Raw genomic sequence first — 19,573 nt, forward strand, 5'->3', positions numbered from 1 at the left:
TCTGGTACCCTCTGTATCACCAGTGAGAGGGAGGGATGATGCAGTATACATAATAGTGTTGTTTTTTAAAAATAGCTGTGCTGGGCTGGGGATTTAGCTCAGTGGTTCTGCCGCCTGCCTCGCAAGCTCAAGGTCCCAAGTTCGATCCCTGGTACCAAAAAAACAACAAAAAGTAGCTGTGCAAATTGAACAAAAAACAATGACAGTTACTAAATATGAAAGAGTACACATTAAGAAATTAGAAAATGGGTTTTCTACTTGGCGGTCCCGCTCTGCAGAGCTACTATTAACAGTTTGTTATGTATCCTGTATCTTTTCCTGTGAATATGAATAGATGTATATACATTTCAGTGTGAAGGGGTCACACTATACAGGGTGTAAGTGACCCTGTTAGACATTTAAGCTGATTCCAGCAGTTTTACAGTTTTACTATTATACCTACCTACCATTAGGACATTCTCAGATACACCTGTGGACTTTACATCTTGGATAAGTTTCTAGGAGGGGACTTGCTGGGCCCGAGACTGCATGAACATGTTCATAATGGCTGTACGCGCATGCCTGTCCCATCTCAGTACCAGCTGGTGGGAACGTGTTAAACGGGTGCTGCACCATTTGATGGTGTATGAAAATGCCTTTCTCCCTCCAGCCTGGTCAATACTGGGAATAATTGTACTTTTAGTCTTTACCGATCTGTTATGGGAACATCAGATCATTGTTTTGTGTTACCCTAATTATGAGAGAAGCAGGTACCTTCTTCATCTGTTACTGGTTTTCTTTGTTTTAGATTTCTTTTGGTGAACCAGTCGGCTCATGCTCTTTGCCCACTTATTGATTGGGTTTTTGACTCTTATTTTTATTTTATAAAATTATTTCAGAATGCATTTTTAGCCCAGATTTGGTCCCCTTCTGTTATTTCAGTGGAATTTTTTAGTTATGTTTTATCAGCACTTATAACTTTCCTCATCTAAAACAGAACATTTAACGAAAGCCAGGCTGAGATGAAAAGCACCTTGGTCCTCTTTTTGTTTCCATTAGAAGAGACTGGTTTCCTGAAACCCGCTCCCCCTTTTCTGTCTGCCTGGGCCTGCATCTCTTCAGCGTCCTCTTAGTGTCACCCACTGTCTTGGTGGGTGAGGTGACTTCTTAGGACCAGACAGCCCAGTCTGGGCCATCTGGCTTTCTTCTGTGTTGGGTTCCACAGTGTCCCTCTGAGTCAGCTGCTGCTTTCTTGCTTCCCCTCCTGGTGCCAGGCACTCCTTGGGGTGCTGGGGTGATGATAAATAAGGGGCACCTTCTTCCCGGAGCTTGCTTTCTAGTGGGGTGGGACAGACACATGTGAAGGAAAGTAGCAGATCATGGCGTAGTAGATAAGATGCTGATGTGTACACCGGGGCAAAAGGAAAATGGCCCAGAGGGATAGAGTGTGCTGGGATGAGGTGCTGGAGTTGAGCAGGGGTTGGGGCCCCTCCTTAGAAGGTGTTGTTTGAGTAAAGCCTTGAAGGAGTCGAGGCCCTCTGAGGGCAAGCGCTTTGGCAGCAGGATCAGCAAGTGTGGAGGCCTGAGGTGGAGTGCAGCTCTCAGGTGCTCCAGGAGCAGCAGTGAGGCCACTGGGCTGAGGCTCCTGGAGTGGGGAGGAGGTGGAGATAGTGGAGGTCCAGGCTGACCACTGGAAGGGCTGTGTCACTGCATGAGAGACACGGATTGGATGTGTAGTATCTTAGCACAGTACCTAAGGCATCCCCAGGCTTATCTGTGAAAGGACCCTCAGCCGAGGTGGACACAGGCTGTGAGGATTCGCTTGGAAGCAGGGAGGCTAGTTAAGCAGCTGCCGTCAGGAGGCAGGACGGGATGGTGGCTGTGAGCAGAGGTAGAGGAAGATGGTGAGGACTCTGTTTTGCAGGTATCACTCATAGGATCTGTGATGAATCAGGGATGGAGGAGAAAACTGAGGAGGACACTTTTGGTCTGGACAGTGGGACCTTAACTGAGATGGGGAAGATAATAGGTGGGGAGGCTTGGAACATGAGGCGTTAGGTTTAAGTTTGTGTTGGGTGTTGTGCAAGCGGGGGCATACAGGATCAGATATGTGTGCTGAAGTCCGGTGTGTGTGGAAGAGGTCTGGAGTGAAGAAGTAAATTTGGGAGCTTTTGGTATTTAAGGCCGTGAGGCTGGGAAGAGTGATGACCAAGGGAGCAGGAAGCCCAGGCGTGAGCAGTGCTTTCTGGCCCGTGAGAACTGCTGTTTGTTCAGTCTTGGCACCAGCCTGACCTCTCCACAGGGAAGGCAATACATCACCAAACTGGGCCTCACCAGGTACGTTTCTCTTTGCACAGGCCAAAGCTGTCTTGAAATTCATTGAGGGGATCTCGGAGAAGACCCTGAGGAGTACTGTTGCGCTTACTGCTGCCCGAGGACGGGGAAAATCTGCAGCTCTGGGTTTGGCTCTCGCCGGTGCAGTGGCATTTGGGTAGGGGGTTCTGATTTCCCATCTTTGTTTCTTTGACATAGGGTCTCGCTACCTAGCACAAGCTGGTCTCAAACTCAGTAATCCTCCTTTCTCAGCCTCCTGAGTACTGGGATTACAGGCGTGCATCTCCATGCCTGGCTTTTAAGAACTTTGGGCTCTGAGGGGAGAGTATATAAGATTCGAGGTCAGGAGACTAGCAGAACTGTTCTCAGGTTCCTTGTTATGAGCTGATTCACTGACATTTTTCTAAGTCTTGGTGCCTGCCAGGGAAGAGCAGCACTGTTTCCCCCAGACCCACCCATAGGTATGGTGCACTTGCACACACCAAGGCCTTTATATTTCAAACTCATGAGAAGGATGTGTATGGCCAGTTTTGCTGACTGCATATCTTAGTGATCTTGACCAATAAGAGGTCTTGTTTGTTTCCAAGGAGCTGCCTTTGAGTATGCCATTATTTTGGGGTTTTTTGCCCAGGGTGAAAGATTTAGGCAACTTCTTGGAGAGTATGCTCTCCAGCTTTACACGTATACAGCAGACCTAGAATTTGCTGTGTTGTCCTGTACACACTATCTTCCCTAGTTCTCCTTTCAGCTCTGTGGGCTTTTAGTAGGTGGGACTTCCAGTGACTTACTGGAAATCCCCCAGCAAATCACTGTTGGCAGAGCCGGGCCTTGAACTCAGCTCATGACCCCCAGCCCTCTGTCCTTCCTGCTGCGCCAGCTGTACCACTCAGCATTGAGTATCCTTTGCACCAAGGGTCCTGGAGATCCCTGTAGCCTTGGGCTGACCACCAGTTGAGCGCTGAGGCTAAACAGTTTGAAAACCTCAGTACCTTCATGACAAGTGGGAAGCCGTTCCTCTTGTCAGGGCGCTGCACTGGGGACAGTGTACTGGTTCTGCCCATTGACAGAGTTGTCCCCACAGCGCCTCCCAGCACTTAGCTGTAGCAGGTACTGGTAGTCAAACACTGGAGCTGGCTTACTGCACTTGGTTATTGTTATCCTTCCTTTGGGAGGAAAAATATACTTTATTAGGTTTTTTAAAATGTCCTGGATTTCTTAATTTCTTAACAGTCCTCCTTTTCTCTTGTCCTATAGGTACTCCAATATTTTTGTTACCTCCCCAAGCCCTGATAACCTCCACACTCTGTTTGAATTTGTATTTAAAGGATTTGATGCTCTGCAGTATCAGGTAGAGTATTAGAATTAGAATGTCTTTTGATTTTTTTTGCACTGGATTTAAATCTAAGTGGTCTTTGGAATGCTTAATTATTTTATTAATCCTGAGTTTCTAAAGCTTGTCATTGGTTTGCCATTTTCCTTACCAGGAACACCTGGATTATGAGATTATTCAGTCCCTAAACCCCGAGTTTAATAAAGCAGTGATCAGAGTGAATATCTTCCGAGAGCACAGGCAGACCATTCAGGTGAGGCTTCGGTGGTTCTATGTCCTGCTTCGTCTCTGGCTCCGGGATGTTTCCTCATAGGTGTAATATGTACTGTCCAATTCCAAGTCCTTTAGACCATGGTGGTGTTGTGTAAGAATTCTGTTCCAGAATTTCAGCTTTTTCTCAAGAAAAACATTGAAACAAAACAAATGTATGTAGTCTGATTGTAAAGTTATAGTTTTGTCCCCTAAGCATGGGATAACTGGGATTGGGAGTATGCCAGTGAACAAAATGAGTCATTGCTTTGACATCAGCACTAATTTTCCTTAGTTACTGCAGATTTTGCTGCACAATAACCTTGGCATTTAAAAGAAAGAACTTGTACAATGTACTCTGAATCTTTGTGGTTTATCCAGTGGCCTATTTTCTTTTTGAAATAGCACTTTTCCCGGAAGCTCCATAAATCTCTAGCACTCTGTAAGCTTGAATGTTCTGCACTTGTCCAAAGGCTGCAGTTTTGTTAAATCTCTAAGAGGCATCTTAGAGATGTGTGACAGGCTTACAGAAGGGACTGAGACTAACAGGCTCTTACTGGGGTGGGTTCATTGATTGTTTTTGGAGTTGGATTGGGGTGGGAAGTGAGCCAGGTGTACTTGGCAGTATGTCTCTGAACTCTGCCTGTCAGAGCATATGGATGTGGCCCTCAAGAGGTATACCCTTTATCAAAGAATCCAAATGATAAGCAGCATTAAGTGGTTATGCCTTTTACCCTAAGGATCTTAATTTTTCTTACTGGGTTGCTTTCTAGAATCTTTCATTCTTCACTTGTCTTTGCACTCTTGCCTGATTTCCTCCACTGAAAGGAGGAAAGACTGATGTTGGTTGAAGTGGAATTGGGGGCTGGGCTGCAGGATATGAGACATAGAGACCTGTTAAAACTCCAGAAAAACACACAAAGAAGGAAAACATTTCCCTGAAATACCCTGGCTCCTCCGGCCTTGCTCTTTTTTGAATTTGTAATCAAGTATCCTCTCATGTTACCAGTCCTGTTATCTCCAGACTAAAAGCACAGAGGAGGTGACTTGGTTTTCTGAGACTCCATTTATGTTCCTCTGAGGCCTTTTCCCTCTTGCTGGAGGATGGGATGAGGGGGAGGAGAAGGACTTATGTTAAAGCTGGGGCTGCTTTCTCTGCTGTTAAGAGATGGTTGTTTAGTTTGTCCCCTGATGAAGAATAGGGCCCTGTTGAGGACCTGTGTTCTGCTGCCCGCAGGGAGTAGAGCAGCTGCCTCCCTGACCCATCGGCTTCAAAGCCAGCAATGATTTGTGATGACACACTCACCTCATAGGAAGGTTCAGAGGTCAACATAACACTCAAATGCCTGTACTCAGATTTGAGAGATGTGGACATATTTTTGTTTGCTGTGTTTCATATTTAGAAGTCATTTATGGTTTTGTTTGAGAGAACAAAAACATCACAGATACAATCGAGGTCTTTCTTGTAGCCCTCCCATTCCCTTCTGTCACTCCCTAGAGGTAACTGATTCTGAAATGGATGTTTCCTTTCAGTTATTTATTGCTCTTGTCCATAAATAGTGACAGACTAAAAAAAAAATAGTGACAGACTAGTCCTTTTTTAAAAAATCTGTTTTCAAAATTTGTCCAGATTGTAGCATATATATCTGGATGATTTCATTTTAAGCAACTCATGCATATACAAGAATTTTTGTTTCTAGAAGGGGAATTGTTGGGTTTTTAGAGTATGCATAAATTTCCAGCTTTCTTGGATTGTCAAATTCTCCTTTAAAGTATGTCCGTTTCTCTTCATACCAGCAGGCCTTTTGAGTTTTTGTTTCTCTGAATCTTTCTAATGCTGGGTGTTTTACAGCAGTTTTTGTCTGTCTGTGTTTGAAATGGGATCTCCTTGTTGTCTTTAGCGTTTCACTGATTATTCATGGTTGAATTAGCTTTGATTATATTAATTGGTTATTCGTGTTTCTCTTTTCAAACACTTCTTCCTGGCCTTTTTAGAATCACTTTAAAAATGGCAGGAAACGTGAAGAAACCGAAGGGGTTGCTTATGTACATAAAGATGAATGAGTATGTGTGCATTAAGAGAAAAATACCTGGGTGTCCCATGTGTGTCATCGTGTCCCTGTCCCCCCTCTCAGTGCAGGGGTGATGAGTCATTTCAGGCCAGGGAGCACAGCACCTAGCATGATGGGAGACCATCATGGAGGTACACCTGCGCTGGTTTCCCTGATCTGAGGTTGAGTACAAACATGAAATGCCCTGGAAGAGGGGAAGAAAAGGCAGCCATCACCACCTATCAGCATTACAAGCCAAGGACTGGGTGGGGTGCTTTTATATCTTACAGAAGAGGAGTCTGGGGCCCTGTGAGGTTAAGACCCGTGCAGGGTCACACACAGTGATGGAACTGATTGTGTCACTGATGTGTGGTACCTGACTCCAAGGCCATTCCATTCTTGCCCTGCCAAACAAAAGCAGAATGGAGGGTGTGAGAGAGGAGGAAAGGGAATGGAGAGATGGAGGACAAAGTGCCTAGGAGTCAGCCATACTCACAGCTGTGGCTTTAGGTGGCCATGCTCTTCATCTAAATGTTCTTCCCTGCAGTATATACATCCTGCTGATGCCGTGAAGCTGGGCCAGGCCGAGCTTGTTGTAATTGATGAAGCTGCCGCTATCCCTCTCCCCCTGGTGAAGAGCCTCCTCGGGCCCTACCTGGTTTTCATGGCATCCACCATCAATGGGTAAGGCACCTTGGGTCGGGTAGGAGTCATTACTCCTGTTGTAGATTCTTGCAGATCGGTGGCATGTTTTGAATGTGTCTGTGGCCTCTAAAACTGAGTCTTCAAGGCTGCTTCATTCCTTGTGAGGGCTTCTCAGACAGGAGCTGCCCTCTTACTAGCTGCCACTCCATTCTGGTCTGAAATTAAATGGGCAGCATAAGACTGAAGAATTTGGGAACTCAGAGCTGAGAGTGTAGCTCAAGAGTATAGTGCTTTCCTAGTGTGCAAGGCCCTGGGTTTGATCAGCATGCCAAAAAACCCCAACAAAACCCCCCCAAAAAACTGCTACCATTTCTAAAAAACAAAACAAGCAACACCTGACCCCCCCAGCAGAACCCATGTGATGCTTGTCTCCTATCTGTAGATAGAATCAAGTTTTAAAAAGTACATGGATAGAAATGCTGATGTCTTATACATTAGAATTATGTGAGAATACAGTGTTAAAGTTACTAGTTAGCAAAAGAAAGATTTATAATGGCACAAGAAAAAAATTTGAAATATTTAGCTCAGATTTGCTATGAGAAAATTAGAAAAATCAGAAGCGTGGGCTGGGGATGTAGTTCAGTGATTTTTAGTATATGCAGAGTTGTGCAACCGTGCCTCCCACGGTCAGTTCTAGAACATACTTATCACCCCTAAAAGAAGCCTTGTACATCATCTTCCAATCTGTCCATATTCCCCAGCCCTAGAAAGCCACCAGCCTTCTGTCTTTCTAGATTTGCCTGTTTTGGACATTTCATATAAATAGCATCATGCAATATGTGGTCTTTTGCGGTTGGCTTCCTTCACTTACTACAGTGTCCAAGGCCCACCCACATGCCATGTATTTCTTTCCTTTGTATGCCTGGGCTATACTCTGTTGTATGGACATACCATGTTATTCATTCATCTTTTGGTGGGCATTTGGGTTATTTCTACCTTCTTGCTATTATGAATAATGCTGTTGGGGACCTTTTTATACAGGCTTATGCGTGGACTTATTTTCAGTTCTTTTGGGTATATACTGAGGGGTGGAATCACTGAGTCAAGTGGTGACTGTGTCTAACCATAGGAGGGACTGTTAGACTGTTTTCCAAAGGAACTATATTGTTTTGTGTTCCCATGAACAAAGAGTTTGCAGTAGTTCCCCTTGTTCAAGGTGTTCCTTTCCCGTTTCAGTTACCTATGGTCAACTGGAGCCCAAATATATTAAATGGAAGATTGCAGAAATAATTCATCAGTTTCAAGTAACTGCTCTTAGAGCATACTGTTTTAATTTTGTTGCTCTTCTCTTACTGTGCCTAATTTATAAGTTAAACTTTATCATAGGTATGTGTGCACAGGAAAAACATGTTACATCTACAGGAATCAGTACTAGCCATGGTTTCAGGCATTGGTGGCACATCTTGGGATGTGTTCCCTGCATATAAGGTGGGCTACTTGCGAGAATTCTGACTTCCCCACACCCTTGCCAACCCATGTTATGTCTTGTTGATGATAGCCTTTTCCAGTAGGTGTGAAGTGCTATCCCATGATTTTCCTTTGCTTTTCTCAGATATCTAAAGAAGTTAAGCACTCTCTGCTTGTTTTTCTAATAGGGTTATTTGCCTTGTCATTACTGAGTTGTAAGTTTTATTTTTTCTAGATACAAGTCCCTTCCTTATATGTAATTTTCAAAAATTTCCTCCCCTTTCCTCACTTTCTTGTTAATATCTTTGTCTTACTTACTTTTCTCCTTATTGAAACAAAATACCTGACACCCAAAGTTAGAGGAGGAAAGGTTTATTTAGCTCAGTTTATAGAGGTTTCAGTTCATAGTTGGCTGGCTGCAACATAGTTGGCAGGGGAGAGGGGCATTGCAGAGAAGAACAGTTCATGGCAAGCAAAAGGCTACAAGTTACCATAGCAGCTTTTTTCTGCCCCTTTTATGTTCTATCAAGACTACCTGGCCTAGGGTGGGGCCAAACCAGTCAGTGGACTAATTCAGTAATCACCCATCCTTAATCCCAGCATCACACACTCGAGTCCAGCCACCTCCGAAAGGGCCCCACCTATGACTGCATGAGGCTTTAGGGGGACATGCAGACAAGGGCCATAACAATCCTTTGAAATATTAAAGATTAAGTTTTGTTGCTTATAAATACTCATCATGGTCCTTCCCTCTGCCTTCTAAAAACAGAAAATGGATTTTGGAAGAACTTTTTGTGGGGTGGGGAAGGGGAATGAAACAGTCAGAATTCTAGCTTTGATCATTTGTTGAAGTAGTATTTGAGTAAGTGCAAGTATTTATACAGCCTTTTAGGGGCCAGGGATTTAGCTCAGTGGTTCCAACCCCTGCCTTGCCAAGAGCAAGGTCCCAAGTTTGATCCCCGGTACCAAAAAAAAAAATAATAATAATAATTTCACTTTATACAGCCTTTAAATATACTAATGACTACTATGAAATGATGTAATACTAAGTATTAAAATGGAAAATCTGCTGAACAGTGTGTGGCCAGTGGTCACATAGGCTTGTGACGAAAGACAAGGAGGAAATCCTTAAAAGTGGGAAGAGCTGGTTCAGTGACCAGAGTATAAATGATTTAGTTTTTTTCCAAGTTTTTTTTTCTCTTTTTTTTGGTACCGGGGATTGAACTCAAGACCTCGCGTTTGCCAGGCTAAATCCCCAGCCCCTGTCCAAGTTTTTTTTTTTTTGCTTAAATTCTTTTATTGGTACGTTTTAGGTATACGATACGTTAAAAATATGGAATGCTTCACAAATTTGCGTGTCCAGCTTTTAATTAGCTGTTTTCCCATTACCTTTTAAGTGAAAGTAGTCATGCAGAATCACTTGGTGGTACTTTGTTTCTGTTTTTGTTGTTGTTTTGTTTTTGGTACCAAGGATCAAACTCAGGACCTTGTGCTGTGGTGGTGCATTTGTTTTATCTTGATTTCCCTGATGGGAAATGCTCTCAGTTCCTTTCTGCATACATAATTCTGTTTGTTTGTTGTTTTAGTACCGATTGAAATCAGGACCTCATGCTTGCCAAGCAGGTGTGATTCTGATAGCAGCTTCTGCTAATTGGCTGTTTAGCACAGCAAATAGTCTTCTTAGACTTCTTTTCAGCTCTTATTTTTTGGTTCACACTGCAGTCCTGTGAGATGTGTAAATAATCCTCTTTGGAGAATGACGCTTCATGATCGAGTTTTGGGCCCAGAGGTGCTAAGTGCATGCCAGGATCTGAGCCCAGGCATGAGTGGCTCCTAGCTGGACCACCAGACTGCCCTTTTCTTCTGGACATGTGTGTGCTATGCTAGAACCTCCGAGATGAGCAGGTTGCCCCCTCCTGGAGAGTGGTTTGGGGAACTCCTGCCTGACTGTTTTTGTCTTTCTCCTAGCTATGAGGGCACTGGCCGTTCACTGTCCCTGAAGCTAATTCAACAACTTCGTCAGCAGAGTGCCCAGAGCCAGGTCAGCACCACTGCTGAGAACAAGACCACGATGACTGCCAGACTGGCATCAGGTACCCATGGACCCCTGATGAGGCCCTAGAGGTCACAGCAGGTCCTCTCAGATTCGTATTGGACCCTTCCTACCCCTGTGAATTCAAGGGTAGTTCTAAACCTTCCTGCTGTCAGACAGAAAGGCCAAGTCCCCAGGTGATGAAGTAGTTTTCTCTGAGGAAGAACACTCCAGTGACAGATGGGATCTTGACTTGTGCTTTCTGGTGGCTTGGCCCTTGTTTGTCCCTGTCTCAGGGCATGGTTGCATTTACCTAGTGACATCACTGTGGGGCTGGTATCATGGCAAGTTGAATATCCACCAAGAACAGTTTAAAACCATCCAGTTTAAATTCTAGAGCATCATGTGTCTGGGCACCATGTGAAAAAGATAAGTGGAACCTTCTTTCTTGCTCAGTTGAGTGATATTTAATAATCGTTTCATGTGGGGAACAGCACGAACGTTGCACGAGGTTTCTCTCCAGGAATCAATCAGATACGCCCCTGGGGATGCCGTGGAGAAGTGGCTGAGCGACTTGCTGTGCCTGGATTGCCTCAACATTACTCGGATTGTCTCTGGCTGCCCCTTGCCGGAAGCTTGTGAGCTGTATCCTCTAGGTCTCCCTGGCCCTGTGAAAGGGATGGGGTAGTACACAAATTAAAGGGGTCTCAGCCCTTTGTTTCATAGGACCTTTCTCTAGGGAAAGGTATGTTGAGTATTCTTGGGGAATGTGGTGGCATGTGCCTGTAGTCCCTGTGCTGACTGAGGAAGCTGAAGCAGGAAGACTGCTGGAGCCCCAGGAGTTTAGGGCCAGCTTGGGAAACATAGACCCTGTCTCAAAAATAAATGCATAGAACCGCGATGACGAACCTGTGGCACGTGTACCACAGCGAGCATGCAGAGCCCTCTCTGTGACAGTCTTGATTTCCTTTCTCTTTCCTTCTGCAGCGTTTCTACTCAGGACACTGGGCTCTTTGTCCCTAGATGAGGGGAATCTGTATGATTTGCAGTGTGTTGTGTTTTGAGTTCTATTTGCTTTGGTTTGGTTCCTTAACTCCAGATCAGCTACTATGTTAACCGGGATACCCTCTTTTGCTACCACAAGGCCTCTGAAGTTTTCTTGCAGCGGCTCATGGCCCTCTATGTGGCTTCTCACTATAAGGTACCTGCAACTGACTTCTGGGTGACCTCCAGCAGGAAGTAGCGGAAGCACCCTTGGCGTCCTCTTTTACTTATCTTTTCATACCTGTTGTTACCCAGTGGCTCATGTGACTATTCCACTGGCCCTTAAACGGCCTGATGTGGCGAGGTCCAGAGATCTTGGTGAGGGGTTGTATTTCCCGGCATAGTTTGTGTGGCTACTTTCAAGCTTCTGGCTTTTCGTTAAGAATACTGGCATGTAGCTCTAGGAGGGGGGGCTGGAGAGGGTGGAAAGCTTTGCACATCCTTAAAGGGTGCTGTGTTTCTTGTGTGCCTACCAAACTGATAGGCTCAGAGATCATCATACTTGTTACCCAGTGGCGCTGTTTGGCCCAAAACCAAACAGCAGCTTTGTACTGCTGAGCTGTTTATAAGGAGCAGCAAATCAGAGGGTTTAGAATCTTTGAAACTCTTAGAAACTATGGGGCAGTTTGGGAAGAATGCTTTGAGTGTCTAGGAAGCATTTTGATAAATAGTCTGTATTGGAAGGTTGAAGAGTTGTTAGATGCGCTGGGAGCTTTTCCTGAAATAGCAGCCTCTAGCCTCTTACCTAGAGAAGTCCCCATCCCAGTTGGGAAATAAATGGTGCTAAATCCACTTCCTCTACACCACAGCATTTGGGCTGGAGGAACAGTAGGCAGTGGGGGCTCAGTCCCAGTTAACCCACTGTAAAGAGTCTCAGGCTTGCCACTGTGCTGCAAAGGTACTTTGCTGGGTTTTAGTGCTTCACTTGGCTTTGGGGACAATTCTGCATTAAGTCTCCTAAGTGAAGGACAGGAGCAGGAGAGTTTCCTACTGACCATGATTTGCACCCCGCAGAACTCCCCCAACGATCTCCAGATGCTTTCGGATGCGCCTGCTCACCACCTCTTCTGCCTTCTGCCTCCCGTGCCCCCCACCCAGAATGCCCTGCCTGAAGTCCTTGCAGTTGTCCAGGTACAGAGCAGAGGCATCCTTGTGGCATTGATTAGGGGTGGCTTTTGACCACTGTCATGGGAGGAGAAGCAGTTGAGTCCTGGTCCGGACCCAAGAGGCTGTGATGTCGAGGCAGTGGTAGGGGTAAATGAGAGGAAGCCCCACCCTCAGAAATGCAGAGCCCTGCTGTTGATGGGTGGTAAAAGCTGGAATTCGTTTTCCCCTTTTTATTACAAAAGCAATATGTATTTGTAATATTAAACCTAGAGATTGGGGAAAGATTTTTAATGCCTGGCATGCATGTGTGCATATTTCTGCCTTGTTTTTCCTTTTCATAAGTGAGACTAGTATTTCATAATTGATAATTATTTTTCTTTTAAGCAGTATGTCAGATATTCATAATCTGTTGTTTCATTATACACATGTGCCATTGTTTGTTTCACCGTTCTCCTGTTAGATACTTGAGTCAGTTTGAATTTGCACTGTCCTGCACAACTGGGTGAGCATCCCATGTCTTCAGTGAGGCATGACAACACAAATGCATGGAGACCCTCTTCTTGGCAGATTTTACTTTTTGGGTCAGAAGTATGTCTGTATTCTGCCTTCTTAGTAATGCAGAGCATAGTAAAGGTTCTGTGAAAATTGGGCTAGTCAGTTTCAGGGCTGATCCAGGAGGTGGCAACACCTGGCCTTTTCAGAGAACTAGCAAAATGTGGATGCTTAGAAACTGGAGCTGCCTCTTTCCCCTCAGGTGTGCCTTGAGGGAGAGATTTCTCGCCAGTCCATCTTGAACAGCCTGTCTCGTGGCAAGAAGGCTTCGGGGGACCTGATTCCATGGACGGTGTCAGAACAGGTGAAGGGCCCTCCCTGCCACATCTGAGTGGGCAGAGCTGGTGGTTCCGAGGCTGTTTGTGTTGCTAATCACTGGTTCATGTCTCCTTCTCAGTTCCAAGATCCAGACTTCGGTGGCCTTTCTGGTGGAAGGGTTGTTCGCATTGCTGTTCACCCAGATTACCAAGGGGTAATGTCATCCTATGCCACTCTGTGTTCCTGGCAGCTCTTTAGGGCAGGGCTGGTCATAGGGCTGGGGATTTAGCTCAGTGGTTCCGGTGCCTGCCTCGAAAGCGTAAGGTCCCAAGTTCGATCTCTAGTACCAAAAAAAAAAGAAGCTGGTCATGAAGCAAGTAAAGTTCCAGGCACTTCTCTGCTCTGGAGAATTTAGCCAGGGTGTGGGGTAGGCAGGTGGATGGGATAATGGTGTATGCTCCCTCTTCCTTTGTGAGAACAGGAGACTTGTCCAACCAGATTGGCTTTCTGTAATTACCTTCTGTCACTTGGAAAGCCCCACTGAGAAATTAGCTGTAGAAACTTCCCATTTTGGCAGTGGTACAGAAACTGTCTTTTGGGTTTGCTGGTCTGTGAACTAGAAAACAGACACCCATCCTTAGCCTGAAGGGACAAATGGGCTGGACCAGGGTAAGAACTAGGGTTACACTGTGCTCAGTCTCTAGGGTCTCAGCTTGGACGGCATTGAAGGGTTTCATTGCTGCCCTCTGCCCACTGCAGTTTAATCAGGAGGAAGGAGGGTTCTAGGGACAACACAGGGAGTAGAAGTGGTGGAGAAAGGCTGCGAACATTTCTCATTCCTGCCTGTTTCCCTCTGTTGCTTGCAGATGGGCTATGGTAGCAGAGCTGTGCAGCTGCTACAGATGTACTATGAAGGCAGGTTTCCATGTCTGGAAGAAAAGGTCATTGAGGCATCACAAGAAATACACACCATAAGCAGCGAGGTAAGCATGTACTGGCCAAACACCTGTCCTGAGTCTTGGGAGGATCGTTCTGTGGGTCCTGAGGAACAGCACTGAGAACCCAAGCTCCTGCGTTTTGTGAAGGCAGCTGCTTTGTCCAGCCTGGCATTGCAACTGGGGTCCTCAGGCCGGTACCTTCAGCATTACTGGGAAACATGTTAGAAATGCAAACTTGTGAGCCCTGCCCCTGCTGAGTCAGAAACTCAGGAAGCCGCCCAGGGGCCTGATGCATGGTCAAGTTCGAGAGCCGCTTGTCTTTGTTGCCCTTGTTAGCACTAAGCCCACACTCCAGGAAGGTCTGTCTTTCCTTGCTAAGGGTGATTGGTGCATGTGGCCATGCCACCTTTTCACATATGCATTGATCTTTATGGTATTTCCAAGTGGGAGCTAAGGAAGGATCTTTTAAAAATGTCAGCCGCAGAAGCTTGTCCCTTGCAAGGTCACAGAGCTGGATCTTCCAAACCCTACCTCTGTCCTTTCATGAATGTTAGGCATTGCTAAGCTGTGTGGTGCCTTCTTTCTTTCTTTCTTTCTTTCTTTCTTTCTTTCTTTCTTTCTTTCTTTCTTTTTTTGTACCGGGTATCGAACTCAGGACCTTGTGCTTGCAAGGCAGGCAGCAGAACCACGGAGCTAAATCCCCGGCCCTTTGTGGTGCCATTCTGCATCCAAGTCAGAGCAGTATGACTCCACATGTGTAGATGTTTGGAACACCTTGAGTTAATCAGGCTTCTGTTTGAAAACCACAGGTACAAACCAAGAAAGCTCTCCCAGTCCAATGTGTGGCCTGGCAGGGGTGTTTGTCACTGTCCCTAACCACTCTTTTCTACTGAGTGCCTGGTGTCCTCTCTCTGCCTCTCCCCAGGCTGTCAGCTTGATGGAAGAAGTCATCACTCCCAGGAAGGACCTACCTCCCCTGCTCCTCAAATTGAACGAGAGGCCTGCTGAGCACCTGGATTACCTGGGTGTGTCTTACGGCTTGACCCCTAGGCTCCTCAAGTAAGTGCCTGCTCTGTTCCCCCTCGGCACTCTCTGTAGCCAGTGTCTGTGCAGCCGTCTGCCAGCTCTGCCCCTGGTCCTCCTGGCCTTTATCCCCCAGTATCAGCTGCTCCACAGAAGGGACCCCGGGCAACTCACTGTCCTTGTCTGTTTGCAGGTTCTGGAAACGGGCTGGATTTGTTCCTGTCTATTTGAGACAGACTCCTGTGAGTAGGCATCAGGCAGAGTTGGGCTTAGGGTGGTGGCAGGCCTGTCCTCGCACAGAGCCCTGGTGTCTCCCTGCTGCTGTTCCCTGGCAAGGGTCCCTGAGCTTCTGCAGAGGGCCCCTCTGATGCACACAGAAGGAGTGATCTTTCTAGAGAGGGCTGGAGAGCACGTGTTGATTCACCTGCTGCAGGGGCCAGCTTGGCTTGTCAGTGTGAAGTGGCAGGAGCATGAATGGATGTGTTCGGCAGATTGCCGAATCCTGTCTGAATTTGTAAAAATAAGGAAAACTGGTTTTAGGATGAGAGGAGTTGAGCAGACTCAGACTACAAATTAGTATCTGAAGAAGGAACATAACTGTGTGGGTGTGACGGTGCCACAGCAGATTGCTGAGGGGAGGTGAGACAGACAGTGAGTATTCACTTAGAGTTACTTACCACCTGCAGAGACTCAGGCAGTGAATAAGGGAAGCAGTGAAGCCTCTTTTCTGTTTTTCGTTTTTTTAGACAAGGTCTTGTAGTCCAGGCTGGCCTTGAACTCACTATATAGCCTGGGCTGGCCTCGAACTCGAGGCAGTCTTCCTGCCTCAGCCTTCCAAGTGCTGGGATTACAGGCATGTGCCACCACACCCAGTGATACATTTTAGATATACATAAGATTCATCATAGAGAATTTGTACTTGTATGTGATATATCTTGTGAAACCTGTTTCCTAATGAGGAAAAACAGCAAAAATCTGAACACATTAGCTATCGTCAGAGAGTAGTAGGTACTGTGAAGAAACCAGATCAGTTAGGGCACAGTGAGGGGCAAAGGTCCATGGGGGCTACCTTCAAACTATAGCCTGGACTGAACCAGTTGGCTGCAGGGGTCCACAGTGGAAGGAAGCAGTTGGGGCTGCAGATGGGTTTTGAGAGGTTCATTAGCGTACTCGTACTAGAATGTGTTCCACAAGGATGAGGATTGTTTGGTCTGTTTTGTTCACTGTTATATTCCTAGCATGGAGTATAGCATCTACTAAAATATATAGTATGCGTTCAGGTTTATATGCTTTTGTTTAGTGAGTAGATAAATAGTTGAAGCTGTTACAAGTAGAAGAGGGTGAGTCTGGGCTCTCACGTGTGCAGGAATGAGGAGGAAGATACAGCTTGGGAGGCCGAGGAGGAGCAGTCTTGCTGTGTGGGAGGAAGTTAGGAGTGCGGTGACAGAAATCAAGATGAGAAAGTGTTGCCAGGAGAGGAATGAGGCTGAGGGCAGGGCGCTTGCCTACCATGCACGAAGCCCTGGGTTCCACACCCTGCACTGGAAAAACCAAAAAAAAGGGTGGGGTGAGTCAGTTGCTGTTCAGAGTATTAAGAGGATAGCAGAGTTGACCATTGGATTTTCAAACCCTGGGAATGTGAATGGGGTGAAGCTTTCCACCTGATTGGAGGTAGTGAGAGATGAGGAAACAACATGAGCAGACACTTTTACCCCGAGTGAAAGGAAGCAGAGGACCAAAGCAGCTGGGCAGAGGTGTATAGAGAGTTGGTCAGGTGGAGATACTTTAGGAGGGGTCAGGTGGAGCTGGGACTCAGAGGAGGGGTGGCCGCCTCATCCCTTTCAACCAGATGGAAGGCCAAGAGCATGGGTTACAGGTGCCAGTCAGCAGTGTGGAGGATGATTCTCTCTGATGGCTTCTCTGATCCTCTCCCCTGGAGAGGGGAGGGCATCAGCTAGAGGGAAACCTGTTTTGGAGGGTGCAAAGCCAGCATCCAAGGTCATGTGGTGTCTGCTGGAGAGTTTAAAGAGGGACTGGGGAGCCAGGCATGGTGCTGCATGCCTGTTACCCTAGCGCTCGGGAGGCTGAGGCAGGAGGATCACCTTGAATTTGAGGCCAGCCTGGGCTACAAAGAATTCAAGCCTAGCCTGAACTACATAGTGAGATCTTGTTTCAGAAATGAATGAACAAAATAAAGAGGGACTGGGGAAGAATGTGGTTTTGGCCGCTTGTGTGCTGCAAAGTGCGGTACAGAGATGGGTGGGGCCCCCATCAGGGCCAGGGATAAGGAGCACAGACTGGTGCCTGCCCTCCATGTAGACGGTGGTGTGTAATGTGGCCTTGTGCTGTGTGTAGCACACCTGTTAGTGTTGTAGTCAGGGTTTTGGCAAGGGAATACATTAAATACAGGACACATAATTTATAGGATTATTTTTGATAATTACTCAAAGTCAAAGAAGTCCAAGAAATTAACCCTACACTAGGGGCCCAAGGAATCCACCTGAAGGCCTGGATCCTAGCAATGTCCCACACAAGTCTAAAGGCCAAGGCAGTGTCCTCCACAAGTCCAGCCAGTGGCCTAGAGCACACAGCAATGTCTCATGCTTGTCCTTATTGAGGATCTGCACCTGGAAGGCCCAAAGGACAGTGGTGGAAGCCAGAAAACCTATGCCGGTAAGATGAAGGATTTCTGTCACCAAGCTGAGGGATCCACATTGGAGCCAGGAAGTGATGCTCATGGTGAAGATCAGAGCTCCCTTGACAAAAACAGCAGCCATTCCCAGTGACAGCGATGCCCCGACCTCCTCCTCCAACGAGAACAACCAAGTTTGAACCAGGAAAACCATCCGCAGCAAACTTTTTCTAGAAAATCCACAGGCCAAGATATTCCCCTCCAGTTGTCTTTTTTTTTTCCCAGCTCTCTTTTTATGGCTATTGGTAACAATCCTCAGGTGGATCCTCCACGCCCAGACCACATTGATTCAGTTCAGCTGGGCATTACATGTTGACCATTAGTCAGTCCACCACACTTAGTGCCAGCATTTAGCTCCCTGAATGCTCTTTGGGCTGGTAGATATTTTTTATGCTGTGGAGCTTTGTTGTTACGTAGTAAAAAATTTAAAAACCTATGGTCTCATAGTCGCTGTTTTAGTGCTTTATGCAGCCTGTACTTTGCACACTGGCTGTTTGACCCTGGGTTTTTTGCTGTAAGGTGCCAAAAACATGCTGGCTGGATTATGTGGAGTGTGCTCTGACCTGACTGCAGAGCCTGCCTGAGAGGAGCACATGGCTTTCTTCTGTGGGTCCAGGACAGAGGTCAGAACTGCAGAGCAGCCAGCTGTGCTCATTTCCACAGCAGCTTTTAGGAAGTTGTGTGCACAGTGAGCTTGAAAGCCCCTAAGTGTGGACTGTGGCGGGTGATGTGGGAATGGGAAGGTGAAGGCCTGCAGGGACAGGATAAGGGAAGGGCGCAGGAGCACCGAGACCCCCTTTATCTGGATGCTGGCTCATTCAGAAGAGGGATTCTTGGTGGCAAGTGGGAATGTGTGTTCCCCCAGAATGACCTGACTGGAGAACACTCGTGTATCATGCTGAAGACGCTGGCTGACGAGGACGAGGCTGAGCGGGGAGCCTGGCTCGAGGCATTTTGGAAAGGTGAGAGTGTGCAGGTGGAGAGGAGAGGGACGGCAGTGTGACAGCTTGCTAACTCTGCCTGCTGTATCCCGCAGATTTCCGGAGGAGGTTCCTGGCCTTGCTCTCCTACCAGTTCAGCACCTTCTCTCCTCCCGTGGCTCTAAACATCATTCAGAACAGGAGTGTGGGAAGGCCAGCTGAGCCGAGTGAGTAGGGCTGGGCAAAGGTGTCGGGCTGAAGTGGCATTTGTCCTAGGAAGAGCGCTTGCCTGGGAACTGAGTCCTGGGTTCTAATCCCCAGTCTTCCCAAGGCCCCTGCTTCCCAGCTGTGTCCTGTGAGCACTGTCACCCGTGCCGCCTTCTGCATCGGGGCAGGGCTCTGGGGTGGGACTTGATGTCGGAGACTGTACAGCAGCTAGGTGTGGAGCCCAAGTCAGATCCCCAGATCTAGGGGAACTGGCTCAGTCTGGGGCTCAGTTTCCTTACTGGTGAAATTTTACTAAGAATCTGGTGCCAGCCTCCTGTGGTCAGCTTGTAAAAAGTATGTGCATATAAGTTGGTTCTGTTTGGGTAATTAAAATTTGAAAATTAAAAAAATACATAAGAGATCATTAATAACAGCTGTGTTTTCCTCATGACAGTCGTATATATCTGTATACGTGTTTTTATATACGTATATACACATATTTTTTTTGCCAGTTACACTGTGATAGGAAACTGGGCAGGCAGGCACACTGTGAAGTGGGTCCTGAGGAGCAGTGACAGAGTGTGGGAAGGCTGGTGCCTCGACCCTCTGACACTCCACCACAGGGAGCCTTTCCTTGGTCCAGTGTTGGTGTGGGAATTCTGGGGAAGGGTCACGTGTGAGACGTCCCCCACCTTGGTATGGCAGTGGGTGGGTGCCTGTGTGCCAGCTGCCTCGTGTTGGGTCC

General features: G+C 46.8%; 1 protein-coding gene across 23 annotated transcripts in view; it reads left to right on the forward strand.

The window, feature by feature from the left end:
* The window catches only part of Nat10 (N-acetyltransferase 10), a 65,377-nt gene that overhangs the window by 15,767 nt on the left and 30,037 nt on the right, over positions 1-19,573 (forward strand). For all 23 annotated transcript variants that reach the window (XM_087205571.1, XM_087205574.1, XM_087205579.1 and 20 more), the window contains exons 9-23: positions 2,337-2,470; positions 3,568-3,661; positions 3,798-3,896; positions 6,491-6,627; positions 10,024-10,148; positions 10,582-10,732; positions 11,192-11,288; positions 12,146-12,262; positions 12,993-13,094; positions 13,188-13,262; positions 13,915-14,031; positions 14,912-15,045; positions 15,203-15,251; positions 18,567-18,663; positions 18,738-18,848. In XM_087205571.1, coding sequence (XP_087061697.1) covers positions 2,337-2,470; positions 3,568-3,661; positions 3,798-3,896; positions 6,491-6,627; positions 10,024-10,148; positions 10,582-10,732; positions 11,192-11,288; positions 12,146-12,262; positions 12,993-13,094; positions 13,188-13,262; positions 13,915-14,031; positions 14,912-15,045; positions 15,203-15,251; positions 18,567-18,663; positions 18,738-18,848 — 1,639 coding nt within the window. The remainder of the gene's footprint in view (positions 1-2,336; positions 2,471-3,567; positions 3,662-3,797; positions 3,897-6,490; positions 6,628-10,023; positions 10,149-10,581; positions 10,733-11,191; positions 11,289-12,145; positions 12,263-12,992; positions 13,095-13,187; positions 13,263-13,914; positions 14,032-14,911; positions 15,046-15,202; positions 15,252-18,566; positions 18,664-18,737; positions 18,849-19,573) is intronic.

The sequence above is a fragment of the Heterocephalus glaber genome, unplaced genomic scaffold (genome assembly GCF_053883595.1).
Source record: "Heterocephalus glaber isolate CG9 unplaced genomic scaffold, H.glaber_assembly_v1.0 deba00000594, whole genome shotgun sequence".
NCBI lineage: Eukaryota > Metazoa > Chordata > Mammalia > Rodentia > Bathyergidae > Heterocephalus > Heterocephalus glaber.